The 26213-nt window shown below is 42.7% G+C and overlaps 1 protein-coding gene across 2 annotated transcripts in view; it reads left to right on the forward strand.

The window, feature by feature from the left end:
• The window catches only part of ABL2 (ABL proto-oncogene 2, non-receptor tyrosine kinase), a 57690-nt gene extending 37139 nt beyond the window's left edge, over positions 1-20551 (forward strand). Inside the window, exons 5-11 of one of the 2 annotated variants that reach the window (XM_063134161.1) lie at positions 1714-1798; positions 8220-8397; positions 10150-10334; positions 10970-11122; positions 14161-14250; positions 16206-16460; positions 17828-20551. In XM_063134161.1, the coding sequence (XP_062990231.1) occupies positions 1714-1798; positions 8220-8397; positions 10150-10334; positions 10970-11122; positions 14161-14250; positions 16206-16460; positions 17828-19542 (2661 nt within the window). In that variant the 3' untranslated portion in view covers positions 19543-20551. The remainder of the gene's footprint in view (positions 1-1713; positions 1799-8219; positions 8398-10149; positions 10335-10969; positions 11123-14160; positions 14251-16205; positions 16461-17827) is intronic. The other variant, XM_063134170.1, reaches the window with a different exon arrangement.
• The last annotated feature ends 5662 nt before the right edge of the window (positions 20552-26213 follow it).

Here is a 26213-nt window from a genome sequence, read left to right on the forward strand (position 1 = left end):
TGGTGGCAGCTTGTAAAGGGTATATTATCAGAAGTGATATGGGATTGCTACTGAAATTCCCTGACACTTTTGCATTCTGTTTGTCAGTTGTTCCAAGTTCTTTGACAAGTTTAGTTACCCACCAAAAATGCCCTACTTATATATAAAACACACCATCAGACCTAGGAGATTATGTCTTGCATCTCAAACTTCTTATGGTGGCATCATGGTGTTCTGTCCCATAATATGGAGCCTAAGTTGTTACAACTCATCTGGGCTTAGCCAAGGGACATAGGAGCAATAAGGATGCACCTGAGCTTGTGCAGAGAGGCTTTCCTTCATGGAGTAAACAGGGCTTCCAAAATGGTGTGTGCAGCTTCCAGGTAGCATTGAACTGGGAAACATTAGATAGTACTTGGGTTTCATGTGGCCCGTGTTCCAAAATTGTTGGATGGAGTACAAAACTAATCGTCCTTTATTCCATCCCTGCCCATGAGAAACATAGGTGCCTATTTCTTCTACACTTATAACTCTCACGCTTCTCATGAGCAATGGTGGTAAATTACATGTCACCATAGCTAAAATGAAACTCCAAATTCAGAGTCAGTGTATCTTTGAATACCAGTTGCTGGGGCAAACGTGGAAGAACTAGCAGCTATCTAGCCACTGTTGAAAATAGGATGTTGGAGTAGATTGACATTTAGTCTAATCCAGCAGGACTCTTTATGTACGTGCCAGAAAGTCATGATGACAGTGGTGGTGGTGGTGGTGTATACAACTTTTTCCCCTGTATATAAGTACTTCCTTGTACATCATGTGAACCGCCCAGAGAGCTCCGGCTATTGGGCGGTATAGAAATGTAATAAATAAATAAATAAATTTATAAATAAATCATGGCTAGGCTGGTAGTCACAAAAACAAGGGCTGGAAGAGTTGGATACATACCTTGCCCTATCACTTGCTCTCCTTATAGTAAAGGGCTCAAGTTATTCTTTGTAGATCTAATAAGCCAAAACACATGAAATAGCAAAATATGCTCCCATGCATCAATTTGGCAATTGCACCTTGCACTTCTAAATTACCCATAGCCTGTGGATAGCCTGGTGGGTCAGGCTAGTAAAAAATGTCTGTGCTTGGAAAGTTGAATCACACTCTTTCCTTCTGAGTTAAACTCTTTTTAGTTGGGCAAGGAATAAGAGGGCAGCACCCAATTTATTTATTTATTTTATTTATTTATTACATTTATATCCCCCCTTTTTTCCTCCAAGGAACCCAAGGTGGCATACTTAATCCTCCTCCTCTCCATGTTATCCTCACAACAACAACCCTGTGAGGTAGGTTGGGCTGAGAGTTTGTGACTGGCCCAAAGTGGGTTTTCGTGGCAGAGTGGGGACTAGAACTCAGATCTCCCAATCCCCAGTCCAACACCCTAGCCACTACACCCCACTGACACTACTGCTAACATGAATGACATTGCATTAACGTAAGCAACCTCTAGCAGAGCGGCAACGGTATTTGCTGGCACGATGGGTTTCCCAGTTGGTGTTGGTGTTGCGCTAGAGGTTGCTAATGTTAGTGAAAAATAATTTATATTAGCAGTAATGTCAAATAGGATTCAGCCTTTACTTTACCGGTCTACAATTTCTTTTGCAAATACTGTTGAATTCTACTCCCTAGTTTCAGTTTAAATTAGTTTTGGTTATTAAGAGGAGGGCTGTCTTATCACACTTTCAGGAAGATACTATGGAGGTGGAGGAGTTCTTGAAAGAAGCTTCTGTTATGAAGGAAATCAAGCATCCAAACTTGGTGCAGTTATTAGGTGAGTGCATTAACCTGACCACAGTGTTTTTGTGTTGCTCTTTGTTTCAAAATTATACTTGTTCGCAGTAATACAGTTGCACTCAGAACTGCACTTTAAGAAGAGTTGGTTTATGGCATCCAACTTTTATTTACTTTTGGTCAATTCAGACAAAGCTCTAAGTGTGCAGACCCTACATATGGTGGGATTGTGCCTGCCGCTGGGCATGGTTGGCCTATCTCCAGGCTGGCTACACAGGACACCGTGTGTACATAGAGCTATGCACCTAAAGCAAAATGCACAGAGGCCCAAACTATGCAGATATTTCCTGAATTTTAGGTGAGTTAACAACCTCACAGTTTAGATCTACATAGATTGGACTTCGTGTTTGTATGGGCCCTGTGCAAGTGTTATGCTCAGCACGTGGACATGCGCAAGTCTAGAGGCACTACAGGCAAGTGCTTGCTCACCACTTTTTACGTTCTACAGAGGGCAAGAAAGCAGCAGTCAGGCACCCCTCTTGTGCCTGGTTGCAGCTCCAGCTGAAGGCCCCTATACCTCGTGCTACCAACTGCCTCTCCTGAGGACCTAAGAAGAAGTAGCTGTTCTTTCACTTGTTTAGATCCAACTCCATGACTTGCTGAACTTTGCAACTAAGAATCTAGTAACTGAATTTTCTTTTTTCCCTCCTCCCTCCCAATCCCTTTTCCTTTTGTGTCATGTCTTGTAGATCGTAAGCCTGCAGGCAGGGACTGTCTTTATTACCTTTGTAAGCTGCTCTGGGAGCCTATTTTTCTGAAGGGTGGGATAAAATGCTATAAATAATAAAATAATAAAATAAAATACAGGCTTAGAGTTCATCTTTTAGTTGAAAGCTTCAGCAAATTTGATTCAAAATGCATTAAAGTCCAGGAGACTTGAATACTGCAATCTGCACAAACTAGGTATTTACATTTGCTTTCTTCTTATGATAGATGTTGAGGGTTTGATTATTATTTTTTAACAGGAAATGCTATTTTTTTATTAAAAAAAACAGATTGTGGATATACAGTAGGAGAGATATATGGAATACAGAAGTCTCAACTGTGATAAATTAGATTAAGAGAGTGCTTGATAGCTACTATGTATTCCCACTTTTCTTTGTAGCAACGACAACTAGAAATCTTTTTGTTTCTAGAGGATCATCTTGCTTATGGGAGGAAAATCCGCCAGAGTTCATAGACTGCCACCATAACTGATGAGGCAGACCCTCAGATTCCTTGATTAAGTAAAGTTCTCTGACTGAGAACTAAAGGAATCTAGTGCACAATGCTATTTACTGTTAACCAAAGTTAAGAGCTCCATGTGCCTTTATATTTGATTGGTACAGCTTGATGAAGTCTCGTTTTGGAAAATGCTGGTTTGCAGTGTCCCTTAAGCATATGATACTTTTCCCTTGGGCATTCAAACTTGTGCTTGAGTGCCTTGATATATATCTCTACCTCTGAAGCGGAAAGTATGTGTGGGGTGTACGTCTGGAAATGTTTACCCACTTCCAGATGAGTTAGAAACTTGAAATTTGGCATACTGGTTGGTCTGGCTTTACAATGTACCAGAAATATCTAAAACCATAAAATTTTGGGTTTTAAGTATTTTTTAAAGAATTTAATAAAAAACCTAGCCTTACATCTACAACTCCCAGCATGGCTTGTGTGGGAGGCCAGACTTACCGGCCTTTGGCAGCCATTATGATTATGTGGGTAGGTGGCTACTGCACGCCTTTCACAACTCCTAAAGTTTATTTATTTATTATATTTATTTGTATCCCGCCTTTTGCCCAATACTGGGCCTCAAGGCGGTATTACAAAGTTTAAAACATAGGAAAAGAAATGTTAAAAAAAAGAGTTTAAAATACACAACAAAATTATAAGTCAGTAGGGGGAGAAAACAAACAAACAAGGGGACAGGCCCTCGCCTTGGTGTCGCCCCCTTCGGAGGTGGACCCACCCCCAAAGGAGCCTGCCTCTTAAGCTCCCAGTCCCAGAAAGATGTTGCAGCTGGGGGTGAGATGGTTCTGTGCCTGGAGCCTGAGTCTGCGAGGAGGCAGTTGGAAGGTTCCGCAGACTAGGCAAACCCCCAAGGCAGGACAACAGCAGCCGCTGACTGGCCCCTTGTTTTGTAGGCTTCCTCTCCTGGCTGGATCAGATGGACACGAGTTGGTTGCCAAGGAACCAACAAAAGTTGGTTTTGAGCAGTCCACACAATTTCCCGTAAAATGAAACAACCTACATAAATGGGCTGCATCCATTTGTGGTGCTTCCTCTCTCGCACCGTGCGTGGGTTTAAAATCATAATTAGAAACAACAATGTGATCTTGAGAGGCCGAACTCTAAACATGCTCAAAGAATCTGGGGAAAATGCTTGTGTGGCCATCTCCCTTAAGAGCATGTTCTCACTCACTAGGACTTTCTCCAGTTGCCACTCACCCTGCCCACCATTCCATCCTAGCCTCAGCTATCAGACATTCCTCCATTCACTCTTCTGTTCCAATGGTATAGTCAGGTTTTTACATAAAAATCATAAATTTTATTTAGTAATTCTGGCATCTGCCTTAGAATGTTATGGTTTAGTTATGACAGAAAAAATAACCGCAACATAAACAATCTCATCAGTTAAAAGGCCTTGGAAAATAAAATAATAGGGGAAAAAACACCTTTGCACTGGAAAGCCATTAATGCAGTCACTAGGCAAGCCTACCTGGCAAAAAGAAATGCATAAGCAGGGTGCCACAACTAAGAAGGCCCACTCTCCAGTTGTCTCCCACCACACCTCAGATGGTGTTCATTATTCAAGGACCTAGGCTTATGCCTACAACTCCCAGCATGCTCTGGGTGGGAGGGAAGACTTAGCAGGCTTTGGCGGCCGTCATCTGGAAGTGGCTCACCATCCTGGGCCTGAAGGGAGAGTGCCTGGGGCCAGCTGCCTTGGTTGCTAAGCCCTATCAGGAGCGGGAGGGAAGGAGGCTGTGGCTCTGGGCCCATCGCCAACAGCAACAACCAAACTAACGCAGTCAGCTTGCTGGCTCCCTCACAGCTTATCTCCAGGCACCACTTGCACAGTGCAGCATGGACCGACTTGACCAGACTACACTTCCCAGGAGCCTCAGTGGCACAACTCCCATTGGGCAAGTCGGGCACCATGGTTAAAGGCATGTCAGGTGTTACAGTTTTCATTTTCTGAGGGGACAAGGAAAATCATGGCGGCGGCTTCTTCCTCAAGCCCAAGTAGGCCTGATGAAGGGGGCAAGTGCCCAGGCTGACCCTGGTGTTTCAGTATAGCCTCCTGCTGAAGCACTTGGTGGGTGAGAAGTGCAGGCCAAAGCAGGCGCAGGCCTTCGACCCAGCTGTCCTCGGAGGCTTCCCGGGTCCCGCCAAGAGCCCAGAGAAGAAGATGGTGGAGCAGGCCATGGAGAGCTGCGGCTTCAAGGTGGACCTGGCCTGTGTCGGGGGAGAGAGAAAAGAAACGAATTTAATTCATTTAAAAGTTACCTCACAGGCCTAGCAGCAGCCTACTTTGTGGGGTTGTGAGGGAGGAAAAAAAGAAATGAATTTAGTTTGCTTAAAAGTTAACTCGCAGGCCTAGTACTGGCCTACTACTTTTAAGATAATTACCTTGCAGACATATATTTTAGGGGGGCCAAGCAACGCCGGGTTTATCAGCTAGTATAATATAAGACTTATGTAATCCCACCCCATGTATGCATAATTCGAGAAAATCGACTAATGAATCCTTGCTGCACTCTGCTTTATATCCTCAATATCATGTCAGAGTATGTCCTAGAATGGCTCAAAATGCAGTTTGGCTGTTGAATTAGTCCTTTAAAAAGCTGCTTTTTTTGTGCCAGGGCTATAGTTTTTACTGCATCATAAAGAAAAGCAATGATGCATGTAAGACATTTTTGCATTGCCATAGCCTAGGCATAATTGCTTGTAAGAGAAGAATTACAATATGTCAAAAAGGACATTCAAAACACTATTAAAATATAAGATGGGGCTTCCTCAGGAAGTTGCTGTGGGTGTTATAAGCTCAATTGAAATTGCACTGTGCACATATACTGACATCTACCTGGTATTTATTTATTTATTGCATTTATATACCACCCCATAGCCAAAGCTCTCTGGGCGGTTTACAAAAGTTAAAAACAGTAAACATTAAAAACAAATATACAAAAGTTAAAAACATAAGCATAAAAACAACAATATCCTTATAAAAAACAGATAGTGGTAGTGGTGGCTGTGTTTGGAACCAGTGGGATAATTCTTTCCCCCCCCCAGGCTGCTTGCTTTCCTTAGTTGCTTTGAGGGTTTAGGGCCTGGCTGAACCAAAGCCTCGGATGAGTGAGTGTCCCGGCCTTTTCATGGAGAAGTCCAGTTTTCTTGATGCTTTGTGAGAACCTCCAATTTTGAGCAAATCCTGTACTAATCATAACACAGGGTAGGACAAAAAAGGGCATTTAAGTGCTGACAGTGGTTTAAGTTTACTTCCAGGGTAAATAAAGTCTGCTGAAACAAGGCGCAAGTGGAACAGGCTTGACAACTTGGTCTGTTTTGGTTTTGGTAATGTTGGAATGCATAGTGGATGTTTGCTCCTACTTAGTCCGAATGCTTCTCAGTATTTTGATACTTGATGTTGTGTACCTTTGATAATGTCTATCACTGTGCTTTGCCATGGTAAGGCAAAAAATAAAATAACATGCTGGGAATTCAAAGAACTTCAGTGACTTCAACCAATGCTACATCCCTTATGAAACACCCTAATGGCAGGGCTTGTATGTCACATTCCACTGCTGGCAAAGGCATTTTGTCTTCACTGAGACACAGTGGGCCATTCTGGAGCTGCAGTTATTCAGTGATTGCGTAATTGTGCTACTGTGCAAAAGGCTTTACAGTCTAGCTTGCCATAAAACCACAAAAGAAGTCACTATTGTTCCCACTTAATAAATGGAGAACAGGGGCTAAGTTACAGTAACTTGTCCATGATCTGGAGCTAATTGCTCATCTGTCCTCTGCTATGTATGTAGTCCCTCACAGGGTGAATGGATGTCAGATAGTACATAAAGAAGGAAGTCTTACTAATGTTGGAAGATGTCTTATACTTAGTCAGACTCATAGTTCACATTACCCACTGTTGTCTCATCTGATTGGCAGTAGTTCTGCAACATATTGGAGAAGGTCTTTCTCTATCCTCCATATAATTTGAGCTGCTGGGCTCTGAACTTTCCACTGAGCTATGCCTTCCAGCCATTGTTAGATCTGTTTTTCCACTGTTACAATGAATATAATTCATTGTGGTGGCTACAGCAGCCTTCCTCAACCTGGGGCGCTCCAGATGTGTTGGACTGCATCTCCCAGAATTCCCCAGCCAGCTGCTGGCTGGGGCATTCTGGGAGTTGTAGTCCAACACATCTGGAGCGCCCCAGGTTGAGGAAGGCTGGGCTACAGGAATGAAGTGTGAACCACTTCATTCTGCTCAGATTTCTCTTCTGCTGTGAGCTCTAGAGATGGCCTTGGGCTAGTCTCTATGAGCCCCACCTGAGCAGTATGGAGATAATATTGGCCTACTTTGTGGAGCTATTATAAGGATTCCTGCAAATGTATGTGAAATCCTTTCAACATTTTGGTTTGCATTATAAATGCTAAATATAATAATAAAAGTGTTGGTCTTCATTTGGGTCTTCTGCTGCTGTGATAAATTGTAATTAGTTATTGAGTTGGATGTTAGTTTTATCCCACTAGCAACAGAAGAGTTTGTTTTCATGTAACTCCGATTTTGTGTTGTGGATGGATGATATTCTGGAGGTGACGGACTCGACTTTGTGGGAGCTGGTGGTGTCAACGGCCGATAGAAAGCTCTGGCATGGGCTGGTCCATGAAGTCACGAAGAGTCAGAAGCGACTGAACGAATAAACAACAACAAGCAACTTGTATGTGACCTTGTTGCAATCATTGGTTGCAGAGGTCATTGTGAATTTAAGTGACAAGGGTATTCCTACAACAGCTGTCCTAACGTTGAGCTTAGACGCACTTCATGGCCACTGAATAGGAAAGACACATTCAGCGTAATATCAGTTCCTTTTCTTTGAGTGAAGAAGGGTTCAGTTCTGGACAAAGTCTCCATGCTTCTCCACATGTTAAGCTTAGGATCACTTAAACACTGTTCTCTTTTCACTTCCTTGGCTGTTCTGATGTTGGGCTTCTTGTCCAAATCCTACTGTGTAAATGGTGTGGAAATCTTTCCATTTGCAACTGGGGAAAGATGTAAAGAATGGCTTCTTGAGAGAGTGACCCACCCACCCCAATCATAACGATGCCGGCATTTTTGGGAATCCCTGCTTGGATTGCATTTGAAGATTGTACATACGATAAGCCTTAAACCTTACCAGACCCTACTGTCCTCCTGCCAGGTGTGTGCACTCTGGAACCCCCTTTTTACATAGTGACAGAATACATGCCCTATGGGAACCTGTTGGACTACCTGCGCGACTGTAATCGGGATGAAGTGACTGCTGTTGTTCTGCTGTATATGGCTACGCAGATATCCTCTGCTATGGAGTACCTGGAGAAGAAAAACTTCATCCACAGGTCAGCAGTATACTTTGACTTCTATGGAAGTAGGGTGCAAGAGTGAACGCATGTGTTTTGTGTGTGCATGTATTGTGAGGCAGGTGAGAAACTCTGAAAATATTTGATTATGGGCTTTTAAACCGCTATTGCAGAGTGTTCTGCGTTTGATGAGATCTCAGTGCTATTGCCGCAGCTAAATAACCTTAGAGAGAACAAAGACATCTATGGCTATGTATTATTACCTCTAGTATCCTGGGCAATATGATCAGGATGGTGCTAAGTGCTCATGTCCTGCTTGTGGAGTTTTCATAGGTGTGTGCTTGGCCACTGTGGGAACAGAATGCTAGACTAGATACACCTTTGATCTGATCCAGTAGCAATCTTTTTATATTCTTAGTTCTTAGACAAAGCTGAATATATGCTGAAAACTTTGTGCACAATCTTGGGCTCTTACTTTTCTTTTGAGAGGAAAATAGAAAGTTCTTTCCTGTGTCATCTGAAGAAAACTTTGAAAACATCATGTATTGACTATGTGCAGGCTCAGAAAAAATCAGGAGTACCCTTCCAGTAGTAATAGAGAATAACAAACTTTTTTTCCTGCACACCTGTATCTCCAGTGATCATACCAGCTCTTCCCTTCATCTCACAATCCCAGTTAAAATCCTATAATTCAGGCTGTTCAACTGCAATTTCCATGTCCTACTTCCTCTCCCCTCAATTGTGTTCTGCCACCAAAATCCATTTGCAGAGTGCAGCACCCTGCCATCGTGATCTGCCTCTCCCATGAATTGATTTGCATATGTTTTTACCCAAAGAGCAAAGAGCTGTACTTGCTTGACTATTTAAGAGTCCCTCAGAGGAGAAGAGCCATTACAGTTTGTACTCTCAAAGGGCTTCTGTTGGTGATTGTCCTGTTCTAGACTTTTTTCATCAAAATTGCATCCCTTTCTGGCACCTGCAAAAAGCATGAACTTTGGAAGCTAAACTACTTTAGGCCAGAATCAAATAGGATTCAAGTATCTTATATTTATCAGTTCCCTGCTTAAATCTCAAAGGAGCAAATAAGAATATTTATTATGCTTGGTGACAACTGTCATTGCGTATTGTGTAGTACTAGCTAGAAGCTGATAAACTTCACCTGCTACTTTCTGTGGAATTCCACTTTCATGATTACAATGCACTTAATTCAAAGTATTCCATGTGAGAGCTGGCAGTTATCTAGGGTACAACTTGATTACTGTGCTTTAGAGCTATGCTGTAAGGGTACAAGAAGCAAAAACAGTACTGAAACAATAGTGCATAAATATAGACGTTGCACAGCTCACATTCCATACCACCCTTCCCCAATCCTGTATTCTGTGCTCAAAATAAAATACACCAATTTATAGTATTCAGCTTGAACAAACATCCTCTTTCCTTCATATTTTGAGTGACAGGAGTGATTTGGATAGCTGAGACCATAGCGAACATGATAAGGATACATCCCTGGATATTCTAAAAATTGTGTGTGTGTGTGTGTAAGAAATTGTGCCTGGCAGCAAAGCTGTGTCTTCTAAATTCTGAAACATTGATCAGCCATTGCATGCCTTATTTCCAGAGGCACAGTGGCTAAAAATATGACTATGCACTCAGTGGCAGTCCAGTATTGAGCTATAAAATCATACAGTGTGTTTAGTCAAGAGAATCCACATATTTATCTGGGATGAGAAGTTTAGAGTAAATCCTGATGGCACCAGCAATTGTAATTCTGTAGTGTGTTTGCTTACACAGGGATCTAGCAGCCCGCAATTGTTTGGTTGGAGAAAATCATGTAGTGAAAGTGGCTGACTTTGGATTAAGCAGACTGATGACTGGAGACACATACACAGCTCATGCTGGAGCAAAATTTCCTATCAAGTGGACCGCCCCTGAGAGTCTGGCCTACAACACATTCTCAATCAAATCAGATGTTTGGGGTAAGAAGGGAGAAAACAAACCTTACCTACACAGTCTTTGTATTTATGTAAATCTTGCCTTAAGTCAGGGTTGCCTGATATCTGTATTCTAGGGATCAGCTCTAAACAGTTTCAGGAGTTAAAAATGTATTTTGTCTCATTAAGTGGTAACCTCACATACACAGAGGTTGTAGAGTACTGTTGGCACCACCTAGAATTAAGTGCTTTTCATTTCTGGTGCACTCGCACTTGGGCATACTTGAGGCTACACAGAACCCAAAGGGTAATATAACTCTGACATGTGTCTTGAAAACATCTTTTTCGTTATGAGTTGGCAAGCTATCACATCTTGATTACGTTTTATCCACCAGGGCCTAGATGAACTTACCTTGTGGCCAGTTTGCTGCCCTTGCTGTATGGCCTCGTTTTTGTCCTTCTGTCCTGTTAGTAGATAAGGCTTAAAAACAGATGTTCCAGCTGAGTTAGATTGGCACATCCCAAAAACCCAACCAATCAAAACCTACAAACCTTCCTCAGCATCTGATATTGGTTCCCGCTTATAAATAGTAGCTAGGTATTGCCTTCAAAAAGAAGAAATATTTGTGTTCAGATAGTGAAGAAGGGCCTGGCTAAAAATAATCTTTTTTAACTTGCAGCCTTTGGAGTATTGTTGTGGGAGATTGCCACTTATGGGATGTCACCCTATCCTGGCATTGACCTCTCTCAGGTTTATGATCTGCTGGAGAAAGGTTACCGGATGGAACAGCCTGAAGGTTGCCCCCCAAAAGTCTATGAACTTATGAGAGCATGTGAGTACTGCGTTCTCATTTTTATTTTTTGGGTGGTAGCAAGGGAATGCACAATAGGAGATGGAGGCCCTGCTAATTTGCCATATCAAACTGGCATTTATTATTTTCCCTATAGGTGATAATAAGCCTCCTGGCATGCAACCAGTTTCTTGTCAGCAAAACAATTTCTAGAGACCTGTTACCAGTTGAGAACTTCTGTGAAGAATATAACAGAAGCAAGTGGCGGAGTGATCCGTAGACCCTAACTTCTACCCAGGGGTTTGTGGAAATCTTCAAGTTGCCTAACAGGACAGCTTGAACAGAATCCAGAGGATCACTGTTCACTTCATGACCTCACTATGACAAAGGAACCCACGTTTCTGCTAAAACCATAGGATTGGATGTAAAGTTGCATGAGTGGAAAGCCATGCAAGGGAGTATTCCTGCCTCTCCACTACAGGCCCCTGAGCCCTCCCAAAAGTGAAACATCTCTCCAGAAGATTGGGGGGACTGTCTTGAACAACTTGGGCTGCAGTAGGTGGGGGAATTACAAAACATTGGGCAGTCATCTAACCCTTTGGAGAGTCTTTTGGGGAGTACAGAGGCTGCAGTGGGGAAAAAGGAGCGCTTGTGTGAGCAGCCTTCCATTTCTGCAACGTTTGGATTCAGCCCATTGAAACGAAGGGCTTTGTAGGGATTCCACTGGTCAGCTGGTGAAACATGAAATCATTTTCCCTCTCTCTAGTCAATCTCTCCTTCTCCCCCCCCCACCCAAAATCAGTGTATCTCCCACCCATTTCCCTAACCTTGAGCATACACAAACCTTGTGCATACACAACAGTAACCATGTTTTTTTTATGAAACTGAGCATGCAGAGTTGTGCAAGTTTATCCAATTTATGGAATACTAGGTTTGTGGCAACTTCTCTGAATTCTGAGGCATTATTTACCTGCTTTTTGATGTTCTGTGTATTTTGGTTTACTGTAATATTGAAATCATTTCCCAAGCTGGATCCAACATTTAGAAGCAAATGAAAAGGCTGTTCAGTGCTATGATAGTGTCTCCCAAACCAAAGTTTAGGGAGGCTGGAGTACATTATGAGACTGTTTTATTTCTGTTGCCAAGAGATGCTGAATGTAAAGATGTTGGCATTTATAACTTTCAATCCATTTTCCATAATGAAAGAAAATAGAGAGCTTCCTAAGGACCAGTACTGAATCTGCCAGGTTTGCAGATGATGCCAAGTGCAGGGGAGTAAAATCATAAAAGCAAGATAAGCTCTTACAGGATCTCTCTAAACTGAGCAACAAAATCGTAGATGAGATTCAATATGAGTAAATGCAAAATGATGCATGTTTGGACAAAATGAAACCCAACTTCACATAAATGCTGATTGGGTCTGCATTGGCTATATACCAAAAAAGGGTATTAGGGTCATGGTGCAAAGTGCAGTGAAAACATTAGCTCTTTGTGTCACAATAGTGCAAAGTTCAAATGCAGTGTCTGGAATTATTAGGAAGGGATTGCAAATGTCAAGTAACAATATTTATTTATTGTGAAATATACGCTTCTCTCCTTTTAAAAAAAATAGCCCACATGGCTTACAACCGACAATAAAATTGCATTGTAATAAGAATAGTAAGGAAAACACAATACAGCAAAATAAAAAATCATATCTTCAAAACTAAAGCAAAAGCAGATCGAAAAGAGGGAAAATATCTCAATACGAAAAGCAGAAGAGAAAAGAAAACAGCTCTCAGCCCATTACAAAGGCCCCTCTTAAAAATGTCTTAATTTGGCATCTAAAATATTTTCAGTCTTGGGGCTGGAAAGACATTCCACAGGACTGACGCCACAATAAAAAAGGCCCTGGTTTTATAGACACTTACCATACTTTAGATGGTGAAATAATCTGAAGCAAATCCTCAGATATTGAACAACGAACCCAGAAAGGGAAATAAAGGGAAAGGCAGTCCTTCATGTACCCAAACAGAGTTATTTAGGGCTTTAACAGCAAAAAACAGCACTTTATAATTGGGCCCAGAAATGAATGAAGTAATAACCAGAGCAGATTAAATAGCACTGTGGTGATACGTTCAAACTGCGTTGCTCCAGACAACAACCTGATGGCAGCATTTCGTACCAGTGGAAATTTTCAGGCACTTTAAGGATATCCCCATGCAAAGCGTGTTACAATAATCCAGTTAGAAAGTTTCTAAAGCATGAATGACTGTGGCTAGGCATTCTATAAGCCTTTGGTGTAGCCATGTTCAAAATGTTGGATACAGTTTTGGTTGCTCCACCTCAAAAGACAGGCTTTTGGCAAAGGTACAGAAAAGAACAACTAAAATGACATGGGGATAGGAATAACTTTCCTACAAAGCAAGGCTAAAGAACTTGTCCTTTTTTGTTAAGAAGAAAAAATGGCTAAAAATTATGAATAAATGGTACAGAGAGAGGAGGCAGAAGTTTTTCCTTTTTTGGTTCTAATAGTCGAAACTAATGAAGCTGATTTTACAGTAGTTTCAAAATAAACAAAAGAATTGCTGTGTAATACACTGCATAATTTATGGAATTCATTGCCACAAGGAGTTGTACCTGCCACTAGCTTACATGGCTTGGGATTGGACCAGTTCTTCGAGGATTGGCACCTATTCTCCATGATAACTAAATGAATCCTACAACTTGATGGATGTGCCTGTGAAAACCAGATACTGGGGACAAATAAGAAGAGAGGATGGTTGACTTCAGCTCCTGCTTTTGGGTTTCTCAGAGACATCCGTCTGGCCAGTGCTGGAAACTGAATGCTTAATCAGATGGACCCTTTGTCTGTTTGTAAATGCTCATTTAACCATTCCAAGGACTCTGCATTCTAAAAAGAAGTGATAGATGTTCTTAAAAACCTTGCCACTAAAAAGTAACAGTGGAAGCAACTTTTGCTCTATAACAGGGACAATGTGAATCGAGATACCAATGCTGTACAATGCTGGCATGTTGTTTTCCTCCTTCTACCATGGGGAAGATGGTAATGATCTCTCGTCTGTTGTTTCATGTTGTAGGCTGGAAATGGAATCCCCTAGACAGGCCTTCATTTGCCGAGACTCACCAAGCCTTTGAAACAATGTTCCATGATTCCAGCATCTCTGAAGGTGAGAATGCTTTTTGTTACCTTACCTTACTCACAACATTCCATAAACTTTCTACTTTAGAAACTCTTCTGCTGAAATATGCTTGCTTTTTGTTTTTCTTTTGCTTGCATTTCTAACAAATGAAAATACTTGAGATGCCTTTCTTCAAACTGGCCAGTGGGTTTCTACTGGAAAAGGAGGATTCTAGACTTTAGCCTGGTTTAGGCCTAACATTAAGCATGGTGTGGCATTATGAGGATGAGAAGTCAGAAGCTTCAAACCACAGTTAGTTCACTAACCAGAATATTAAACCAGAGTTTGATCCTGTTTTGATTGAATGATGATTGGAATAAATCAATTTCTAATATTTGAATGAACCAGGAACCTGCAGCTTTTCTACTGGAAACTTTGAAACTCTCTTCCCTCAAAAGGTGCAAAAGGTGCATGTGAGCCTGAGGCTTGCACCTCCTCATGCTCATAACACTAAATCATGGTTTACTGTTATTTCTGAATTATTATGGTTTAGAGTGGGTTCGGACAATCACTCCGGGAGAACATGCATTTTCCCTATGGGGGTTATGTGTGTCTCTTCCCGCCCGCCACTTTGCACGAGACCCAGAAGTTTTGGGAGCAGCAGCAAAAGTAATTCAAGCTTTCCCCTGGTTGCTTCTGTGTTTTCTACAAAGCCATCCAGAATACAAATAAGCTGAGACACTACAATGAAAATGTGTACATAATTACTCATACTGGATTTTAAAAATCCGTATCTAGTTTTTAAATAGATGGTTTTAACTAAGGAGTACAAATGAAAGCAAGAGAGACCTACTGCATGCTCCAACAGTAGGCAAATAGTGAGGCTTTCTGTATTTCAGAGGGCTTTTTCTGGATAAGACCCTTTTTAATGGATCCACTGCATCTACCACATTTAAATTTGACTAATTGCTTTAGCTGTAGTTTCTTATTTGTAAGCTGCTTTAATTATATCTTATATAGAAAGATGGGAGGAAAACATTACAAATAAATAAAAAGTGACCCATACGTCATGAGATATGTAAATTTTGAAACCATCTGTAAAACCCACAGAGATCCATTTATATGTTGTGCTTTTCACATTGGCCCAGTTCGTACAATTACAGGCTGGTTAGTAAGCTACAGTGATTCGTTGACCACCTTGTGCATGCCAGGGCCATAAGCATAATTACCACCAGCAGTGCAGTTTATCATAGCGTGCAAACTTGGCCAGGTTGGATTGCTGCCATGGGTAACAAGGCAGCCAGAACCCTACCCACATTAATAACAGTAAGGGTGTGTTCGGACGATCTCTCAGGGGGAAGAAGTCATCGTGGCTTCTCCCCTCACCTCTGCACATGCCGCACGCATGGCCACCATTTGCATAATACCCTGCGATGCAGCACAGGTTTGTGCGTCATCTGAACCTGACATGCAGTGGGGTTTACTGCATGTTACGGGCTGAAGGATGGTTATGAAGTGACACCCCCCGCCCCCCTGTGCTGGTTTCAGACAACCTGACAACCCGTGCTACATTGCGGGGGAATATGAAAATAGCTGTTGCGCACATGGGGGCAGTGGGAGAAAGCCCAAGGATTTCTTCTCCCATCTGTGGACAGATTGTGCATCTCACCAGAGAGGACATTCCTATTTCCCCTATCCCCTGACACACGACTTAGAAAGATGAGTAGCCCATACTTCCTTCTGCTGCTGCTTCCACCCTTTGTTTGTCATCCCTCTGATTTCTTCTCCCAGGCAAGGAGTTGTTTGCTTCTGTAAAAGCCATACCTTCGACCTCTTGGCCTCTTGTCAGTGCTTAGTTTTGGATGAGAGCTTAACTCTTGTCTCCTACAATAGTTATGTTGGAATTTTGAAACCCTTACAGCTGATCCCTTTTATATACTTGCATATAATATCTTCATGGTCTCACTGAATCTCTCAGTGATGTTTCTTTTTCCCTTGTCCAGTGCCTCTCGTTAGCACCCAGATCTACTTTCCTCTTCCCTTGCTGCTCTCTGTTCCAACTATTCCCCTGACGTTTCTTACAGAAGTGGCAGAAGAACTTGGAAGGACAGCGTCCTCTTCATCCATAGTTCCTTATTTGCCCCGATTACCCATGCTTCCTTCCAAGACCCGGACGTTGAAAAAACAAGCAGAAAACAAAGAGAATATTGAAGGAGCCCAGGAGACTGTAGAGCATTCTGCTTCCAGCTCTGCACCAGGTATGCTGTGTAAGCACAGATCTGAGGCTTTATGGGTACTACATCTTCATGAATGAGATCTCCAGTGGTCCAGGATCTGGCCCTGGAAGGCAGTGTTTTGAAGAAAGTACTGGCCCTGGGCTGGAGGCACCTCACTCTTCCTCTCAGGGCCAATTCTTCCATTGAGTGACATCCAACATCATGTGAGCAGACTTTCTCTTTCTCACCTCTCCTCCGCCTCCCTACACCCCATGCCCTCAGATTTGTTCTGGAGGGTCCCCTACATTCTGGAGCAGATTTGGGTTGGGGCTTGGGGACAAAAGGGGCTGCAGAGGGAACCTTTTCTGCCAGCGGGGTCTATTCCACTGATGGGTGGGCACAGTTAAATACAGTCCTCTATCTTTGTGGAAGAAAGAAGCAGACGTATATCAGCTACTTGGCTTGCAAGTTGGACCATTTTAAGCAGGCCAAGATGATGAAAGAGCAAGAGAAGACAGCTTAAGGAGAGCTAAGAGCTCCGGTTGAGCCCCCACCTGATAGCATTCCATACATTTGACATTTAATTGTGCTAGAAAGCGCATATGGAATGAACAACCGTCACAGCAAGTAAACTTTGCTGTTTAAATTACAAGTGTAAATCAGGAAGACACTCTTACATTACTGTTTTCTGTAATGTAGGAAGTTAATAACTTTTTCCAAAAGTGGATAACAAAGAATAAATTGGTTTGCTTTGCCCCTCTAAATAGGAGGGCTTTCAGCAACATGAATATATATGTTGGGAAAGTTGTCTTACGTAGTCCACCACAAAATGGGTGAAATGAACATGTATCAATACATCCAGTGTAAGGAACACAGACTAAGAAATGGAATCTAAGGAAGGCCTATGAGAGAGGGACCAGCTCTGCCCTGTAGAACTCCGTGAGGTTGACTGAGAACAATGTCAGCAGGTTACAGTCTTGGAAGCAGTTGGAAGAAGTGAAGCTGCCTCACATCCCAGAGGTTGGGGCTATCAGCATAGTTCTCCAAACTGCTAACTGCCCCATGGAGGAAGAGTGACAATATCATATACATGCCTACAATTTTTTCCCATGGGGAGCAAATGATAGCTTGGAGGCAGAATTTTAATCAGGAAAACAACATGATGGAAAGGGTTAAACCCCCCTCCCCCCAAGCTGTGGTCTGACACAAAGGTCTGCAACTGTTAGTAACTTTTTTAAAATTATGGAAGTACCTATTTATGTCTAGTAACACCCTGAGCAACTCTGTGCAATAAGTCCACACAGGGTAGACAAGTTGCTTTCCGTAGCTTTGTAGAGTCACAATTCCAGGCTTCATAAATACCTGGGAACATGGTGGAACATATATCTTCTCTCTCTCTTTCTCTCTAGGTTTTATCAGAAGCACACAGCAGACCAGTGGATCCCCAGCACTACCTCGCAAGCAGAGAGACAAGTCACCCAGTGGCTTATTGGAGGACCCCAGAGAGACAACCTTCACCAGAGACAGAAAAGGTGGTTTCTTTAGCTCTTTCATGAAGAAGAAAAATGCCCCAACGCCTCCAAAACGCAGCAGCTCTTTCCGCGAGATGGAAAATCAGCCTCATAAGAAGTATGAGTTGACGGGTAACTTTTCGGCAGTGGGTCCTTTGCAGCATATTGATGGGTTTTCTTTTACCCCCTCCCAGCAGGATGGAAACCTTTGCTCATCCAAGTGCTACGTTGGAGGCTTTGCACAGCGGAACTTCTGTGGTGGTGATGATGGTGGTGGCGGCGGCGGCGGCACTAGCAGTAGTGGAGGCACAAGCACCGGCAGTGGGTGGTCAGGCATCACAGGCTTCTTCACCCCACGCCTTATTAAAAAGACCCTGGGTTTGCGAGCTGGGAGGCCCACAGGTGGAGAAGAAGCTGCAAAACCTTTCCCCCGGTCCAACTCGACATCTTCCATGTCCTCAGGCCTTCCTGAGCAGGAGAGAATGGCCATGACCCTTCCCCGAAATTGCCACCGGTCAAAAGTCCAGCTGGAAAGGACAGTATCCACCTCCTCTCAGCCGGAGGAAAATACAAGCAAGTCTAGTGACTTGCTCCCTAAAAGGTGTGAAGAACTCCCTACTCTGACCAGAGACAGACCAAAAGCCAAACTTTTGCCAAGAGGTGCCACAGCTGTTCCCCTCAGGACCCCTTCCGTGGATGTTGCTATTTCAGAGAAGGACCTTCAGGGGCCAACAGCAACTGCAAGCCTGAAGAGTAAAGAGAAGAACAATAGTACACGTCAAGGGTCCGTAGAAGGTGAAGAAAAGTCAGGCTGGCCTTCTCCAGCCAAGGCTGCAGCAATACTTCCAACCACTCACAACCACAAAGTGCCCGTCCTCATCTCGCCCACTCTAAAGCATACTCCAGCCGATGTGCAGCTCATTGGCACAGACTCTCAGGGGAATCGGTTCAAGCTCTTATCTGAGCATCAGGTCACTGCTTCCAGTGACAGGCCCAGGCGGATAAAACCAAAGTGCGCTCCACCACCACCACCAGTCATGAGGCTGCTACATCAGCCTCCCGCATGCTCGGATACAACAGACGAATTGAATAATGGAGCGTTGGTACAGCATGGGCAAGAAGCAGGTGAGGGCAGCAAAAAGGCAGTAGCGGCACCTGCCGGTGGAAAAGCTGGAAGGCCCATAATGCCTCCACCTCAAATGCCTCTGTCACTGTCTTCCACCTCACCTGCCAAAATAGCAAATGGCACAGCAGGAGCCAAAGTAGCGCTGAGAAAGACCAAACAGACTGCTGAGAGAATCTCAGCAGACAAAATCAGCAAAGAGGCGCTGCTGGAATGTGCGGACCTCCTCTCGAGTGCCATTGCAGAGCCCACCACCAACAGCCAGCTGGTGGACACGGGGCACCAGCTACTAGATTACTGCTCAGGCTACGTGGACTGCATCCCCCAAACACGCAACAAGTTTGCGTTCCGGGAAGCTGTGAGCAAACTGGAACTCAGCCTGCAGGAGCTGCAGGTGTCCTCAACAGCTGCTAGCGTGCCTGGAGCAAATCCTGTACTTAATAACTTATTGTCTTGTGTTCAAGAAATCAGTGATGTTGTCCAGAGGTAGCTACTGTCAAAAATCTGGTTAGGAAGAAAAATGTACACAAGAATGGAGGGAGAAGGGTCAGGATAACCTCTGATTTCCCTCCTCCCCCTCCTACGTTGATGCTTTTGAATGGAAAGACTGATACTTGAGTAAGTTTTATGTGAAGTACCTCAGATCACTGAGCTGTCATGTTTACAGGTTCATCTCAGTACATGGGGCAGATGGGAGGGAAGCCAAGCTTTATGGGGAGTCACATGATTGCAGCTGAGAAGGGCAGAATGTCAAGAAATCACCCTAGCCAGAAAATGCATCAACGAAAGGGGAGCTTGTGCTCTCATTCTGCTTCCAGGAGGCAGGAGAATTGTTTTGGGAAGGACCTGCTGTTCTCTGTGATGCTACCCAGTTGACCAGAATTATTGGGGACGGGGTGGGGGTTCCGTTTCTGCACTACTGCATGTTTTGACCTCCTGAGATCATGGCGGAAAGGTTCAGAGGCTCCTTTGGAACTGGGGTCGACTGATCTTTACAAGAAGAAGAGGATTCGTTTTGGTGAAGGTCCATTGTGTTAAAATGATGTTTGGAGCTGCAGGAAGTGGATGCATTAGTCCTCCTGGCAGAACCTCCGCAGTGCGTTTTGCTGCTGCAATGAGAAATGCTAAAACTGAGCTGATAGATGAAACGCACCCCTTTTGCCATCCTCCTCACATCTTTGACCACCCACACATCCACTCCTTCACAGCTTCGTGAGTGATGGTTGGGCAGACTTGCCACTGGATTTCACACAATCACACCCCACACTCAAACTAGCTATCATCACCATTTTGGTAGTGTAGCATGGGTATCTAACCTGGGAATCACTTGAGTAGTTAGGGGCTGTAGCACAAATTTACCAGCATGTGTCCAAAAGCTGTTACATTATGTCTGTTTTTTGAACTTTGGTACACCATTGGCCCTTTTCTTTTGATAAACTTTGAGGGGCCGCCCTGGATTAAAGGCATTGCAGAATGCTGCTGCTGCTCTCTACATTCCTTTTTTTAAAATATATATGTATGTATGTATGTGTATATATATATATATATATATATATGTGTGTGTGTGTGTGTGTGTATATATATATATATATATATATATATATATATATATATATATATATATATGCTGACCCTAATCTAGCTACTTATTGAGGAATCAGAGACCTGAGGCCCTATTGTCTGCTGGTAGGTTTACAAATGGACTCCCAGAGTACCTAGTCAGTGATAATACTGTATCATTCATATTCAAATCTAGGCGTTTTGCCCTGTTCAGAATTTCAGCACATGATTGGGTTTTCCAGGAAGTGCCCTGCATATGTAGCATTACTGGAAGGGGAAATAAATCCAATAGGGTGGAAGAACCCACCCACCCCCATTGCATACTTAAATGGGTCAAGTGTGGGAGTTCCTAACATGTTTGGGGTCCGGTTCAGACCAAGGCAATGTCAGTCTTCACATAGTGGAGGCATATTCATGCTCCTTTTCTCCATCATGCGGATAGCATTGTGTGTTGCACATGCCCAGTTTGTAATTGACCTCTTGTTTTTGATCAGAAAAAAATGGGCATCCACATGGAGCTTCTGCAACAATATGTCACTGGCCCAGTTCACACATCACAACAAACCACTGTTAAGAAACCATGGGATGTTGAACATGGAGTGGGAGTAAGCATGCTGGTGCCTGGCCGACCAGCTGGTCCCACTTCAATAAACAACCTTGGGATGTTCCATTCCTTGGTTGTTTAGCGTGATGCTCTGGGTTGTTGCCTCTTCCAACAACGCAGAGTTCCAGGTTTGGATGTTCCTGGCTTGTTTTGGAATCTGGATGCAAAGTGGAAGTGGCGAGTTGCTGCTCCCACTTCATTTTCAAGAACCCACATTTTGTTAACCATGGGTTGCTATGACCCATGAACCAGGTTTATTTGTGCCGTGGAGAGACTGGGACGCCCACTCCATCATGCAGGTCATTGTAGCCAGATAAATGTGCAAAGTAGACTTGGGTTGCCTATTCTGTCTTCAGTGATTCTTCACCCTCTCTTACTAAATCCCCAGATTTAGATAATATATACATATTATCTACCTGTTAGACTTAACTTATATAGGATGAATAAAATCTACAGTGTGCTGCTATTCATGAGACATCTCTTTAAGAAATGCAAGAACATGAAACCTCACTTTTGTCTGGTATACTGTATAGAGATTTCCCCCTCATTCAGTTATTGTTGAAGCTACTGTTACTGAGAGAAATTGGATTTGCCCTAGTAAGTAATGCATATTCCTTAGGCATGGGAAGGGGATTCATCCTCGGAGAAATCAACCAAAGGAATACAAGCCTTGCTTACACTCTTGACTGTGCTTTTTCCCAGGATGTACTTGGTGGAGAGTGGGAGGATACATAGTTCTACTTCCCTCACACTAAAAAAAAAAAAAAAAAAATCCGCCCATTTGTCCCTGCACATTTGTGAGTACCTTCTCATCATTTGTTAGCAGCATTGGTCTACATTTTTCAGGGTCTGGTTTTCTCTGCACCTTAAACTTTTTAAACTTGGCAATTTTTTTTAATTTAAAGTGTTGAGAGTTTAAAAAAAAAATTAATGCTGTGTTGCTTGTTTTTATGTTGAGCCCCCAGTGGTGGTAGAAGGATGTGAATTTGCCATGCTTTGGTGTTTCTCTTAATTTTTTTTTTTTTTAATGCAACTTCTCCAAGCATTCTGGGAAACCAGAATGACAGTAACTCTGACAAATTACTCCTGCTGCTTTAAAATGGATGCATGGTGGTGGGAAAACGAAAGGGACCAGTTTGCTTCAAAGTTCAGGCTGAGCGAACCGAAAGTGGACAAATGGCTGTGAGGAGCTTGTCTACACATTACATTCATCAAGTGAAAAGTAGCTATAGGTTAACCATGTCCTGAATCTTGAGAATACTGAAGTCTTGCACAGAGACGAAGTGCTGGAAGGGATTTTAGACAAACACATCGGGAAGTAGGAGCCATCAGCCATGTTTCTCTCTCAGTGGGTTCTTTGCTCATGTCTCCTTAATGGTATACAATTCCCTAGAATTTGAGACGGAGAAAAGCAGGAGAAATGAGTCACCGAACAGAGACAAGTGCTGCAGTGTGGCGTGCTCCCTCTTCAGGATTCCGGCCACGCCATTTCTCACATCCCTATTCAGTCAGCATTGCATTCCATGGCCACTAAGCATGCTCAGTCCTCATTGGGATGTTTTGGGTCCTCCTCTGCCTGCTAAGAGGTGGATTCTTAATTCTCCTGTTCCCTGCATTATGTACTAAGTTTAGAGAGCCTGTCAAGGGAAACTAGAAGTACTGTTGCATTAGTTTCCACTGCTACTTGTTGACAAGGCTATCTGCAGGTCCAGTGCAGAGCTCTGGGTAAAGCATGCAGGCATCATCTCAGCATTTCCTTTCATGTCGTTATTACCTTGGTCCTACATAAACTCTTCTTTTAAGGCACAGAGTTGTGTTCCCTACCTCAGGTGGTTTGTGAAGTGAGGCAATTTTGAAGGAGATGTGGGTTGGGTTGCCAATCCTTTTGAGCACCGATCACTCACCAAAAACGGGAACTGTTATGTTCTTGCATAGGGTTGGAAACTGCCAGCTTTGAGCTTCCTTGATTGGTTCTACAGCAAAGCAAGAGACCAGCATCCATTTTGAGAGCTACATTTCCTTAACTGTAATGAAAGGCATAGCATAGATGTACTTCTGGCAATGCACCATTTTGAACTTTGTGCCATGTCTAGAAGGTGTACTTTTAAAAGGCATTTCAACTATGGAACCAAGCTATTTTTCAACTATGTCTTTCCCCAAAGTACACCATTTATCACCAGATAGAAGATAGTGCTCCAGGCTGCCCTAATTCATTTATAAATAGCACAGAGACTAAAGCCTTGTCTTAACCCATTGGTTTTCTCTTGTTTTTATATCATACTTAATGATTGATGTTCCACTTTGATTCCTTTCTCCTTTGTCAGTTTTCTTGCTGCTGCAGGGGTGTAAGGGAAAGTTAACATATATATGCCATTCTGCACTCTTGGAGCTCAGTCACTCTTGTCAATTTTGAGTGAAATTGCAAAACCTCTCAGATCCGTACTTTGGTTTTTCAGAATGTGTTTATCATGAATGACCCTGGGATTAGCTGCCATGGTTATTTTCCTTCCAGCCAGAAACATTCTGGGGGCCTAACTGGTGGCGATAAATCCTTCTGAATAATCCACACCAGGGCAGTTCGGTGCAGAAAAAGATAAAACGTTTCTCTCAGGCCTTTTTCAAGAGCCAGTTGTGTCTTTCCCCCAGCTTCTTTGATTAGCTTTGATTCTTTATCCTCTAATTGCAGTATTGGTAGTTGGATTCATTATATTCTAATGGCTCAAATACTTAGGGACTGTGAGGGCTGGGACGAAGGAGAGATTGTGCATACAGCATGAATGGCAGCAGCACCCAATCACAGGCTGTGTATAAGGAAAAGTGAGATCCTTGAAGAAGAAAGGAAGCCATGACTAGGAATCTTTTGCACTGTCTTTGCAGGAAGTTAATACAGGCCATGGGGAGGGGAATAAAATCACAGCTTAGCATTGGTGGAAACTTGAGAGAACTGTGGTCCTGGATCAGTATAATCATGCAACATATGTGTGTGCTGTGCACCTGAATTGCTTTACTGCTGATTCCAGAGATTATAGGGAAATCATACCATTCACATTTTTGTATTTCATTCTCTTTCTACATGATTCCTGTGGCCAGATACCCTTGGAAATGTAACGAGTGAATCAGTCCCAGCACTCAATTTCAAGTACTTTCTTTTACAACTTGTATACAGTTCAGAATTGACTTGCTGCACTTTTAATGACAGTAATTGGGGAAGAAGGCTGCTGCACCCATATGCTTGCATTTTTATTTTTTGGAACTGTGGCACTGAACATTGGTCCTTAAATCAAACTTCTTTTATGTTCTGAAAAATCTAGCTGGTCTGAGACGCAGACAACTAAGCAAAATCCACAGAGGTCCTCAACCTAAGGGGAGATTCTTGAGCCTGTGGGCTTATAAAGTAGGGAGCACTATCTTGCTCCTTGCATTAAGGGTTGGAGTTTGTAGGAATATTTCCCTGATGCCTCTGGTCTTATAGTAGGATTGTAGATAATGTACATGTTCTCTAGGAAGGTTTCCATGTTGCACCAGCATGCTATGACACATGTGTGCTGCCTGTGAACTGTTTAATGAGTAGTGAGTTCAAAGATTTCTAAAACCTGCTTTCAGTAGTAGATCATCAAAGCGCCAAGCTTGGAAATCATTCCAAACTGGTTATTGCCTGGAAAGCAGTAGGGTTTATGCAGAATCTGAGGCTGACTCAACAGTGGCATCAGTGGTGTCAAATCCTTGCTCACTTATTCAAAATTCTTATTGTTTGCCAAAAATAAAAAAGGCCTTAATTATTCCTTTAACTCCTCCATCCAATGTGAAAAAGGAAGTTACCCCTGCAGTAACTGGGCCCATTTCTTACATATACTGCAATCTAATGGTAAAGTTTCTCCCATTCTGTACCACCTTAGGATGATGTTGAGAATCCTATCTTCAAAATTCTCTCATTTTTATACAATGATACAAAACACTCATTTTTTGAGAAATGGGTTCAAATTAGGCTTCCTGAAATGCTGTTTCTTCTTCTTTTAACTTGAAAGGGTATGCAGTGCCCGTCCTCATCACCAGGACATACTTTTAACACTTCATTTTGCTAGTTTAGCAAGCTCACCCTAAGCAGTAATTGAGCATACTGACCAAATCCATCTCTAATGGTTCCATCTTTGGAGTACAGAGTCCCTGGACAACTAGCAAATATGTGTTCCTCTTCGTTCATGTGGGGCACATCTTTGATTTTAAAAATAGTGTTGGGAAATGCCCCAAATGCTCACTTTCTGTTCCTTGTTCTCACCTCAGTCAGTTAGCTCTAAGCGAACTAGTTTTAAGTAATGCTCATCATATGGAAATGTGGCCTTTTCCCAGATTCCATTAGAAGCATATTAGGAACGCCTAATTTCTCTGCAGTTGCCTAAGACAAAAGGCCTCAAAGAGTGTGTGGTGCGAGGGGTACGGGACAGGGAAAGATGGTTCAAGGATTCTAATCAACCTGGCACACTGTTAGTTGAAATCACACTGATCACACACAAATCCCACACTACCAGTGTTGTCAATTGTTGTTTTGTTTTATTTGTTGTAATATATTTGGTTTTTTTCTAATTTAAATTCTCACTATTGCCTGACTGTGAACTGCAAACAGTGTTAACTTGATGTAAATAAAGGGCCCTTAGAGGTGGTGCCTCTCTGCCTGTCGTTCCACAAAGATTTTTGCCAATTTGCATTTTGTTTTAAATAAAAGTTGCAATATTTTATTGGCAAATAAACTTTGACACATGATGCTTTTTTGGGGAGTGACATTTAAGAAAAAAATGCAAAGTGTAAACCTATACTAAAAAATAGGATCCTTGAGGCAGCTATTCAGAAATTGAAATTTGATTCTGCAGAACTACAAGAATGATTAAAGCCAGAAGGCAAAGCTGGTATAACCTTGTAACTAAGCAACTGAGTTACAAATTACGATATCCGTGGTTAAAATTTCACCTCTGCCATGAACTCAATAGAGTTGTTGTAAGGGT

This window comes from Elgaria multicarinata, chromosome 1 (assembly GCF_023053635.1).
Source record: "Elgaria multicarinata webbii isolate HBS135686 ecotype San Diego chromosome 1, rElgMul1.1.pri, whole genome shotgun sequence".
Taxonomy (NCBI): Eukaryota; Metazoa; Chordata; class Lepidosauria; order Squamata; family Anguidae; genus Elgaria; species Elgaria multicarinata.